At 33.9% G+C, this 12,610-nt stretch overlaps 1 protein-coding gene across 4 annotated transcripts in view; it reads right to left on the bottom strand.

The window, feature by feature from the left end:
- VPS13B (vacuolar protein sorting 13 homolog B) overlaps nt 1-12,610 on the bottom strand; it is a 454,815-nt gene that overhangs the window by 221,130 nt on the left and 221,075 nt on the right. For 3 of the 4 annotated variants that reach the window (XM_081116974.1, XM_081116975.1, XM_081116976.1), the window contains exons 26-29: nt 11,480-11,651; nt 10,863-10,977; nt 8,562-8,703; nt 4,885-5,293 (exon numbers count right to left, since the gene is read on the bottom strand). In XM_081116974.1, the coding sequence (XP_080973100.1) occupies nt 4,885-5,293; nt 8,562-8,703; nt 10,863-10,977; nt 11,480-11,651 (838 nt within the window). Of the gene's footprint in view, nt 1-4,884; nt 5,294-8,561; nt 8,704-9,254; nt 9,322-10,862; nt 10,978-11,479; nt 11,652-12,610 lie in introns of all 4 variants that reach the window. The other variant, XM_081116977.1, reaches the window with a different exon arrangement.

Raw genomic sequence — 12,610 nt, 5'->3', positions numbered from 1 at the left:
TCTGACCTCACGATCATTTTCCTAGGAATTTATTCTATAGATATACTCACCCAAGTCATAAAAATACCACTAAAAAGGTGTTTATTGCAAAAAGTGTTCACATAAGCAAAAGATTAAAATTTACCAAAGTCCACAGAGAATGTGGCAGACCGTATTTTCTGAAGATGGCTGTAATGATATACTCCCATCTAATATGCTGCTTGTCTAGGTACCTACTTAGAAGGTATTTATGCATATGAATTTTAGAATTAGACCTTAAAAATCCTACCACAACCAGAACTAAAAAAAAGGAGGAGGGGCTTTAAAAATATGATAGCAGAAGTCTGGCAATACTTCTGTAGTCACAGTCAGTTGGGGATTTTCCTAGTAATAGCAGCCAAGTAGGAAACTTAAAGCAACAACAAAACCATGTGATATGTAGTATTAGTTAATGGCTATAACACAATAAGCCAAAATCAACAAGCAAACAAAACAAAATGCATACACAACAAATGAAATAAAGCTGATATTTCTTCTCCCTTCTCTCAAATAGCCAGATTCTTATTACTTCTCACGTGTACAAAATCTGTGAAGCGCATAACCTGTTTCCATAAACCACTGCCCAGTGATAGAAAACTGAAGCCAGTTAATCAATGAACTTCTGACCTATGCTCCCTGCAGAGGTGCTCAGGGGCTCCGCACACAGGTGCTACCTCCCTTACGGAGAGCAGGTAAACTCCCACTGCTCTTCTTGTTGACTGACTACACCTAAACATTAGAGTAGTTCAAAAATATCACAAATCATGCCCCAGTCAAAAGGGCTTCCGAGCAGATTGGTGGTTCCTCAAAAACAGAATTCTAAACATAGAATTAGTAAGATCTAGCAATTCCACCCACAGGAATATAACAAAAAAACTGAAAATGGGCTTAAATGTACCCTTGTATGCCAGTTTTCACCACAGAAGCACTACTCACAGTAGCTAATCCACAGGTGGAAGCAGCCCAAGTGTATGACACATGAATGGATAAACAAAATGTGGTACATCCATAAAATGGAATATCATTCAGCCATAAAAAGCAATGAACAATCCACTGTGAAAATGTCCCCTCTACTAACAAATACCAAATAAATTCAGAAGCATTTAGCATATCAAATAAATAAAATGTTTTAAGAAAACAAGCAAGTTTTAAGTGCAGATCAAATGCTCACATTGAGCCCAGCTGGCGTGGCTCAGCAGTTGAGCATTGACCTGTGATCCAGGATATTGTGGTTTGATTCCTGGTCGGGGCACATGCCCAGGTTTTGGGCTCAATCCCCAGCAGGGGGCATGCAGGAGGCAGTCGATCAATTACTCATCATTGATGTTTCTATCTTTCTCTCCCTCTCCCTTCCTCTCTCTGAAATCAATAAAAATATATCTTTAAAAAATGCTTACAGTGAGAAACAGCTATGTCTAACTCAGGATGACTTACCAGTATAAACACTACTGAACACCTATTTAAAAGTCTTAACCAAGTCAAGGAGATTTGACTTGGGGTGGCAAACACACAATATACAGATGATGTATTATAGAATTGTACACCTGAAACCTATATAATTTTAACAAATGTCACCTCAATAAATTTAATTTTTTAAAAATCCCATGAAAAAGAAAAAAAGAAAAGTCTTAGCCAGAATGACTCATCTAGAAAAAGCAATATACTGAAACTGCTTTATACTCTAGACCCAATTTCAAAACAATAAATGGGAGATGAAGCACATACATTTGGTTTATCTTCTTTTTATTTGCATTTGGGACCAATACTGATATTTCATAGTGTGGAATTTAAGGTGTGAAACTTTAAATTAAACCAGCAGAGGGGATACTACAGGAAAAAGACCTCATCGTAGGTTTAGTTATCAGGTAATTACTATTTAGAGACCAATTAAGTCATATAATTTGAAGACCACCTGTAATTCCGGAACACTTCTATGATACCAGGAAAGCATCACGGTCTGATGTGTCGCTTCACTCCCTGAGCTGTCTGCATGACCATTTCCTATTTTTTCATAGAGCCTCTCCCTGTATTTTTCTCCACCTCATCCTAACCTCTTACGTCCAACATCACCTTTTTTCTGATGTTTCAATGACATCTGGCCTTACCAATTGTTTACATTCAAATAAAAATAATTAGAAAATTATGAAATGGAGAACATAAAGTATATACTACAAGGAATTTCAGGAAATCATGAAAGCTTACTAACATATCTTATTTTTAATGAAAATTACAGGAACTCACTCTAGATAGAAAAATGAAGGCTTGTATGCCAACCAGTAAAATATCTGTGGAAAGCAATAGCCTTAATTGTTAAAAAACATTTAGAATTTTATATGAGATATCATGAGACTTTATTTATTCTTATTTTTAATCTAGATACAAAATATCTATATATTTTAATGGAAAAAAGACATAGATACTGCAATATGCTATTTTTTATTTTACTTTTTTATTGAATTTATTGGGGTGACATTGGTTAATTATGCAGGTTTCAGGTATACAGTTCTACAATACGTCATCATCTGTATAGTTTACTTCCAAGTCAAGTCTCCTTCCATCACCATTTATTTCCCCTTTACCTTCTCCTACCTCCTCCCACCCCCCACCCCCTTGGGCAATCACCGTACAGTAGTCTGCGTCCATGAGTCTTCCGTTTTTTTCTTTGCTTAAGCCGTCAGAGGGGAGGGGTCTGGGGTCTGGCTGAGAAAGTTGAAGGGATTATGCAATGTGCTGTTTTTAAAATGCAATGTACTACTCCAGACTCTTTTCCCAAAATAATGATAAATTTCCTGTAATAACAAAGCCAAACTACTTCTGTTTCCATAGCATTTTCCCCTATTCTCAGTTGGAAAATCAAAAATGGTTTGAAAAATCTCAGTAAACTTTTATATCTGTTCCTCTCGTATGGTTATGAGAAAATGTTATGACTCTTAAACTGGTTCTCAGAGATCTATACTGTGTAAAGATGTAAGTTTCTTTTTTTACCTATATAACTTTAATATAAATTATATTATCTAAACATTCATTAGATATTCATATAATAAAGAATAACAATAAGGAAAAAGCATAAAGGTCAATGCCTTTGCAATAAATATGCAGCCTCTTTTCTGGTTAGTGGTCATTTGTAATTGCTCATTAATAAAGACTAACTCTTTAGCCCTGGCTGGTGTGGCTCAGTTGGTTGAGTGTTGCCCCATGCTCTGAAAGGTTGCTGGTTTTATTCCTGGTCAGGGCATGTGCCCAGGTTGTGGGCTTGATCCCAGGCAGGGGGCATGCAGGAGGCAGCCAATCAATGTTTCCTTTCACATGTTCCCTCTCACATCGAGGTTTCTCTCTCTCTCCCCCTCTCCCTTCATCTCTACCTAAAAATCAATAAAAAATCTTTTATAAAGAAAAAGACTAGCTCAGGTGTTTTTATAAACTATCTGAACAGAGGAAAACAAGTGTATAGTGTTGTCAGAATATAGAGAGTATAACATATGCAGAGAATAGTAATTTCACATCTCAAAGTAATCAATTTTATGACAGTCACTACTAAAATTAGAATTAAAAAATAGGAACTGGCTTGTATTAAGAAAACATAAGTATGATACACTGAATTTATCACTAGATAGGCATCATGGTAATTAAGAACTAAAAAACTCTACAAAACTTTTATTTACAGAAAGGTTAAAGAAACCATTACTTTGAATACACCTTAACTATTGAGAATATTAGGCAGAATACCTTCCCTAATTAAAATCATCTATCAGTGTGAGACAGAACAAGAGACAGACTAGATTGATAAGACACTGGCACCAGGTGCTTTTCTTTAGTTCTATAATGTTACTGACCATTCAAAGTCTTCCTCCTAATAACGAAGAGAAAAAGGAAGGAGAATTTTGCTGTTTTCATGTGGCAGAAACTATCTGTCAAAACTCATTCTCTATTCTCTCTCAAATTCACAGAGTCCTGATTTATTAGCTGGGCACACTACCACCTAGGAAAGATAGTTTCTCACCCCCTCTTACAGAGGGTATAGTCATATGACTAAGCTCTGGCCAATGAGATATAAGCAGTGGTGAAAGGTGGGACTTCCAGAAATTCTACTTTCAAAGAAAGGGCACTGCCTTCTTCTGATAAGACTTCCTTTATTGAGAGCTTCCTATGGAACTGGTACCATGCCCAGTCTCATGTAGTCATCTGCTGAAAGTAAGCTATCACTAAGACCTACGACCAAGTTAGGTGCTACTATAACCATTTTAAACAGGGATTTAGTTAACTCGCTCAAGATTTCACAGTTTATAACTGGTAAAACTGGAATTTGAACTCAGGTCTGTGTAACTCCAAAGTTTATACAATTAACCACTGTGTTATAATTTCACTGAAAATTCTTAAAGTTCTTCATTTTTTTATATCATGGTGGACATTAAATTTTAAAAGTCACTTTGAGGGATTATCAGTTCATTCCATTGTAAAACCTGGAACAATTTCAGAGGGCACCGAGGCACCTGGAAGAAGCCATAAGAGTTCTGGTGTGCTGGCTAATTTTAACTAATTTTTAGTTATCTTAGGTATATAGAACACAACATTTGAGTTTAATAAAACAAATGACAGAAAGTCTAACCTTTACTTGCAAAAGCCCTGAAGAAAAAAATCTTATATTTCTTACTCTAGTAACTAAGAGACTCAAAACATACCCAGTATTCTCACATATCTCCTAAAGATATAGTTGTAGAATGACTATAACACACTGACACTTTCTAAAACACCCCAAACTGCAAACTATAACCAGCTGCCATGTTTTTAAAAAAAAGAAGGAAGAAAACTGAGGTCTCTAGAAGGAAGTTATTTAAATCAGATCAAAACAATTTCGGAAGACAATACCTTCAATACTTGGCTGCATTTCTTCTGTTTTGGGAACAAAAATTCTGATTACACTTGTGTTGATGTAAATCAAAGGTAAATTGCGTGAAGTCACTGTATGGGTCCTCATGGGCTGACCAGGAGATTTTCTTTTCTCTTTTTGGGTCCTTGGAAGTTTTGCTTGAAATATACTTGCAATGGCATTAAGTAAAGGAAAACAAAGGACAATATCAAAAGCTTGAGCTGAAAGAAGAATTTCATGAAGAAAATGAGGGGAACCATCCGTTAAACCTTCAGATAACTTATGAAAACTTCTTCGCTCACTTCTTGATATTAACTTGTGACGGACATTTTTTGTTACAGCTTTTGTATATGTCAAAGAAAGAAATCCATGCTGCTGATGAGAGCCATCTAGGAGTTTTGCAGTTGTCTGTTCCAGAAAAAGGAAATCACAATACACATTTCATTAAAAAAAACACCACAACTATTTGAAAGCAGAAAATGATCTCAGTTGGTATTACAACCTTCTATCATGTCTCTAACTCTTAATGAGCACATTACTGAACAATTCTGCAGATGGGGCAAAAGCTTCTTGGACTGTTGGTATGACTGAGCTGAAACTTAGGAATCCTCAGGTCTAGTTGGAGATGTTGAAAGAGGTAATTAACCTCTTTGTGTCTGTTTCTGTGACTTGTACCTTTTCTGTAACATTCAGAATTTGGAACAGATCACCTCTAGATTTTATCTTTTCATTCTTGATAATTTATCATTAAAATAACAAATATGCTGTCACAATATGGGTCACAATATGGGTCACAATATGGGGGTTGTTTATGCAGGTGAAATTGAAATAATCAGGTTATTTATTTCCATTTGTGATCAACCACCTCAGTAAAAAGACTTCAACTGATTGACTTCACCTGACTTACATTTACAAGAAAATTTTTTCCCCATCGATAATCTGGCTTATTTATATGAAGACTGAGCCCATAAAAAAAGCCTTATTGATACCATGCTTTCATAACTAAACTAACCATTTAATGCATGTTTACTAGAAATGATAACATGACACAGAAATAAAACATTTGTCCTTCAAACATGCCTATTTCCAGTGGCTATCATATAGTTTACAAAACCTATCAACTCTTCTACAATTCTCAACATTTGATTGAGATTGAAAATTATGTTATTGTAACTTTAATATTTCTGACAAAATCGTTTTAATTCTCATATTCAAATTGCATATTATAAACAAATTATAGTAAAACAACATACTTTTAAGAGTAAAGTAAAATGCATACCTTGTATTTCTCAACATATGAAAAAAACAGCTCTTCAAAAGTTTCCCTGAACAAATTAATGTGCATAAAATCCCATTCTGCAAATTACTCAATATAAAATTAGAGTAATTATACTTCACATTCCTAATCCCTCTTCCTAAGGCTTAATAGTTTTATTAGTTATTAGAATCCAAAGAGTAATGTTAAGAGAGAAGATAAACTAGGAAGAAAACGAAGGAACTATACTCCTCCAACGGGCAAAACGTGAGCAGCAGCAAAGCGGCGACGTGTCTGAACCCAGTTACCCATCCTAAACCTCTTTTGCTTCCACTTTCTTCCTCTTGCGTGACACGGCCAGAGGAAAAAAGTATGCAATGCAGCTATTACTGTTGATTTTGTTTTTAATCTAGACTTTACAATGAAGAAAGGTGAGATAAAATTTACCTTTGTAATACATGTTACTTTTGTAAAGTTAATTTTGTGAACATTAAAAAACTTGGAAGTATACGTTAAGTGGATGGGCAATATAATAATTTTTCATGTAACTGTCCTGCCCTCAGAACATTCTTTTTACTGTTCCTAACTTTCTCATTGCCTCTCTTCTGATCTCTCTTTCCATTTGTTTTCTATACTCAAAACAAAAGGAAACATGGTAAAGCAAGAAAAAGTCCAACCACTGTTATCACCATGTTGCTGGACAGCAGGCAACAGTGGATGGAGAGGGTGGCTGTGGGAGGGCCCAGCGGAAGAGGCCAGCGACACTGTCCAAGGTGTCCAAACGGGACGTTGGAGGGGGTGGAATCAACAACTGACCTAAAATAACCCAACTCAAATCTTCGTTAATGGCAACATTTGAATCATGGAATTAGTATAAAAGGTATTTCAAGGTAGAAATGTTTTGATTTGGAAAAAATATTTTTAGAATATTGAATGTAGGTGCTCTTAAAAGGTCAACTTCTATGAGAGACAATTTGTTTGTTAGTAACACTACTGAATCTATAACGCCCTTAAGAGAGGGGGAAAAAGAAAAAAAGAATAGCAGATATAGTTAATAATATACAATTACTTTTCATACAGTAATAATCAGTATTTTATATGATTTAAGATTAAAATTTAGAAAGCATTAATAATTAGGAAATATCAATAAAATAAAAAATTGTGAAATTGATGAAAAAATTTAAAGGACATTAAAAATAATTTGGGGTTAAAATTATTAAGAATATTTTTAATGGACACTAATGATATTCAAAGAGAAGAAAATACATCTAAACATAATTTCCTCCAACAAAAGAGACATCTTTTTCAGACAAGGCTAGAAAAAAAATTCAAAACTCAATTCAGAAACTAGCATTTGCTGTGCAAATAAATACTAAACATTAAATCTAGGAACACAATTATTTTAAATACTTGTCTTAAGTTTTCTAATGCTGAAGGTATATGCTTTAAATTCCTTTTGACCTACAAAAAAGTCAAGAAGGGAAGAAGTAAGTAGATAAGTAGTTTACATACACTAAGAAAATATCTAAAAATGTTTGTAATAATTTAATAAATTCTTAAGAGAATCACTATTGCTATTGCAATAGTCTACTCTTAATATTTTAAAACACATGTGCTTCTACTGACTTAAAAATGTTACTTAGCCCTGACCAGGTGCCTCAGTTGGTTGGAGCATTATCCTGTCCACCAAAAAGGTCACGGGTTCCATTCCTAGTCAGGGCACACACCCTGGTTGCGGGTTTGATCCCAGGTCGGGGCGTGTACGGGAGGCAACTGACTGATGTTTCTTTCTCTCCTTTCCTCTCTCTAAAAATCAATGAACATATCCTCAGGTAAAGATTTTTAAACATGTCACTTAAAACAATTAGCTTAATAATATAGTCAGGTTTATGGTCCCATTAGGAAAAACCAGGTTCCAAACTTCTAAAAGCCCATGGTGTATGGTCTAGTGTTCATTGTCTATCCAGTCAACAAAGGACATACAGCCTCTTCCAGATTCAAGAGGGCATCACATAAGGTACTTTGAATTAACTGTGAAAAGGAAATGGCATAATAATAGGGGGGAAGCAAACTAAGTAAGAAGCATAAAAAGAATGACCAAAGCAGTATGGTCAACTCTTGGTCACCCAATACATGCATAACATAAAAAACATTTAACATCCGACTTTGCCTTTCTATGGTGATTGTAAAATTAGTTTATATTCACAAAACCAGAGTGATAAACAGCATACACAAGTAACCCAGAAACAAATCAGATTACAGTGGAAAACAAGTGTATGATTTAAAATTAATGATAGTTCATTTACAAAGTAGATGGTACAGAGGGAAAGGAAAATCAAGGGTAGACTCTACATAGTCTAATTCCTTCTCTGGGTTCCTGTTAATGGAGTTCTGTAGCATAATTTAAAAATGATTTCTTACAGAAGGAAAGAAGCCAGAGCAATTACTGAAAGGGTCCTGCTTGCTGATGGGTCGAACCAACAAGGTGCGTCTGTTCAGCTTGTCAGTACAGGAAAGGAAGACACCTCCACATTGCCCCAGAGACCAACACTGTTTCCCAAGGCTTGAGGTGATGGACAGGAGCAAAGAAGGTGAAAAGACAAAAAGCAATAAAAGCCATAAGCAAAAAAATCTAGGCAGTTTTAATCCTGCTCAAGTTTGATAGTTTAGATTTGAGCCTCTGCTAGGTGTGGCCTGTGTCTGGACCATCTTCTGCAAGAGCATTGTTAATGGACATAGAACAAAAATTAAAGTATTTTTAGTGTAAAATGACTACTTTTAGCTTATGATAAAGAACAATCCACATGACTCACTTATGAATTGGAAAAACTTCTAAAAAGTCAATATAATAATACATTAATGATAAAGTATATTAATAAAAGCAATCCTACCTTTGACTTTTGGAAAAATTTACTTAATTGCTATACAGGAAAAATGGTTACAAAGCATAAGCAGCTTAAAAAAATAGTTTTATTTTATAATGTAATGTTGGAAGAATAAGTCAAAAAAATTACTCTGAGCTCCAATTCTTGTAACCATTAATCCTACTGCATGAAAGAACAAAGATAAACAGTTTATATTTTCAAAAAATCATAATTACTAAATGAGTCTCACCACAGGTTTTTCTTTGCACTGTAGAAATAGTCCTTCAAAATGTCCTGACTGCCAACCTTCCCCTGGCCTGGAAAACATAAGTTCACCTTATCTGTTCTCTTCAATTATTCTGAGTTTAAAAATTGAGCAAATATAACTATTTCAAAGAGGTATGACGTAAACAACACTACACTGAACTAAAACGTGGACCTTACAATGCAATCAACAGAACAATTTACATGAGCATCACACCCTGGTAGTTATGCACAGAGCATTTGTCTTAATAATTATATATTTATTTGGTTAAGTATTTCTTTCTTTCTCACCCATGAGATTATGAGGCCCACAAGGGCATGATTTATGTCTATTTTTGTTAATCACTATACACCCACTGTCTAGTAGTGTGTGACATATAATTCACACTCAATAAATATTTTGATTAAATGAATAAATTATCTAAATACTTAAAACTATCATAAATTTTACAGTAAAAGCCATTGATCTAGATCACAGATTGTAACAGCTACATTAAGAAATTATTTCAATTATAATATTCATGTATCATTTGCAAGGGTCATTTTAAGAGTACAGAGACATACCATTTAAAAGGAACTAAAGAGCTAAACATTCCATTATCAAAAATCAATTAATAACTCACTGTTAATACAACAGAAACAATTATCATATGCTTGGCAATTATGACACAATTTTTCAGCTATGATAGTTGGATAATTATTGACATGAGCAATATTATATATGTAATACAGGATAAAAATGCAAATGTTTTAATGTAGAATTAGAAACTTATTAAATAAAAAGGACTGTTTTTAGGGTATATAATGCATCAATAAAGGTGTAGAAACATGTGCTTCTGCAGGCACTCAATAAATAATTTTTGAATGAATATTATGAATAGAGAAAAAATAAATAAGGCTGTTGGTATGCCAAAATACTATGAAATTAAATATAAGATGCTATTTTAAAAACAATTTTAAAAAAACAAAAAGCATTTGGATTTTTATTTGGAAAATAGACAAAATTACTATATAACTTTGTGAAAGTATCTAAAACTTCATTTTTTACTATCATTTCTCATTAAAAACAAAGTATATTTGCTTATAATCAGTTTTGATAGAAATTTATTAGGGAAGGAAAAATATGGTTCTAGGAACATCAGCCACATGTATTTTAATCATCTGTGAAATATGAAGTCTACAGAGTGTAAAAGGACATGAGATGCTGCTTCATTTAATCTACATTAGCCTGCTACAGGGAGTGGATGGCGAGGACACGGCAAAAACCAAAGCCATCACCTGTGTCCCAGGCACCTTAGCAAATAAACAACCCACGTAACAAACGTGTGAGATGATTAGGAAAAGCAGCTTAGGTCATTTAATAAGGCAATGTGGATATTTATGAACAGATTTACCATTTTATGAAACAAAACTTTATTATATTCCACATATGAATGAATACCAAGTAATATTAACCAATTTATCTGTTAAGAACCTCTTTGGGAGTAAGTACAGTATTTCTAAAACATAACTAATCAATATAAATGTAAAAATTCTTATTATACTTTGCTCAAAGAAAATATAGCCTTTCCCGTAATCATTACTCATTATTTACCTGCTTCTGTAGTGATCAATATTGAAACTTTCTATTTTGCATTTCACTTTGGTATATACATCCTGAACATCTATGGAAGCACTGAGATCTTCTAGTTCACTGACCATACAAAGCTCTGCAATAAGAAGTAAACATTAATTTCAATATTGGACCCACAATCAAAGGCACAGTATTCTTGACATCGGAAAACAGACTGTAACTTTCTGTTCATTACCTACACAAGAGTCTACAATAATAAGTAAAATTAACATCAATCTAGGCCTCACAATTAAGACAGGATACCTATTTCAAGATACGGGAGTTCCTAATTAGTGTCTGATGTGCTATATCTGATATCAGTCATTGATGTCTGCAATATTTTTAGTGACAATGACATAATACATCAATATGACCAAGAAGAAATTACCTCATGGCTTTTAGGATGAATTTTAATACAAACAGGACAAAATTTAGGTATAACATTCAGTGTTAGTATTGCTAATAGAAATCACTTGAATTAGATCTAATGATGTTTATTTAATTTATATGACAATGACAAGTAAAACTAAGTCTACTATTTTTTCTAAAAATAGTCTGATATTTTATCTTTGCAGTACAGAAGAAAAGGAAGCCTGTACCTGTGCCTTTATTTTCAGGATCTGGAGCAAAGAGTTTTATAGTAATTTTGGGGAGCACCCACTGCATCCACAGACTAACACGTCCACTGGATCCACCAATGTTGCTTGTAGTTTGTTCCAAGGTAACAGAATCTGAGAATGGCGAGTCATCACCTGCTTGTACAGAATCTCCCTGGGTTGACAAAAAACAACACTTTGTAACTTAAAAAAATCTTTACTAATTACCCATAACTTTTCCATATCATATATGCTAATGCTAATCATTTAAATGCTTATGCTAATACACAATGCTAATAATATAAACTAATAATATAAACATATGCTAATCGATACACTATAGCATGTTTATTTGTTTAAAATATGTGCATACCTATTTAAGCATTAGTTAAGTGTGTAAGTTAGTCTAGTAGGCAGCATGATGTATTAGGTTAAGAACATCAGACACTAGCTATGTGATTTAATCTTTCATAGTTGTCTCCTCTTCTAAAGAAATGGTTATTATAATATTTATCTCTTAGCGTTAAGATTAAATAAGAACACGAATATGAAATGATTACCTATAATAAACAGTTCACAAACAGGAGGTATAATTATCAACATCAAGCTCAACCAGAACTTAGAAACTGTCCACTCACATTCTTAAGAATCTGGGGTCCCATACCCTCTTGCCTGTCTCATTTTGTCATCTTTCTCATTTCAGCCCATTTACCTGTGCCATATATTCTCAACTTTTAACTTCTAACTCCTATGCAAAGAGTAATTTAGCAGTTGTCAAGAGCCAGAACAAAACATCCCCTGAAACTTGATAGACAATAATATAACATGATCAGTGTACCATTTTCTACGGGTAGTTTCTCAGACTAATCTCTTAGTCAAACCATTAGCTTGGCATTTAAAAGTAGGAAAGTAAAACCTTAAACAAAACAAAACAAAAAACCCTACACTCATTGCCAGAGACATGCCATCCGTATACCTAAGTAGGTGTATTCAGTTACTATATGAAGTTTTTACCTTAACTCCAGATTTACAACATCTTTTAATCAGAATCAAATTCAATTTTATTGACTCCCCAGAAGGAGACCAAATGGGGAAGATTTTCACAAATCAGTAAGTAAGTGTTTATTGTTGGAA

The sequence above is a fragment of the Miniopterus schreibersii genome (assembly GCF_964146895.1).
Source record: "Miniopterus schreibersii genome assembly, chromosome: 17".
Lineage (NCBI taxonomy): Eukaryota > Metazoa > Chordata > Mammalia > Chiroptera > Miniopteridae > Miniopterus > Miniopterus schreibersii.
The sequence above is the reverse complement of the archived record's forward strand: the minus strand, read 5'-3'. Positions and strand labels throughout refer to the sequence as shown.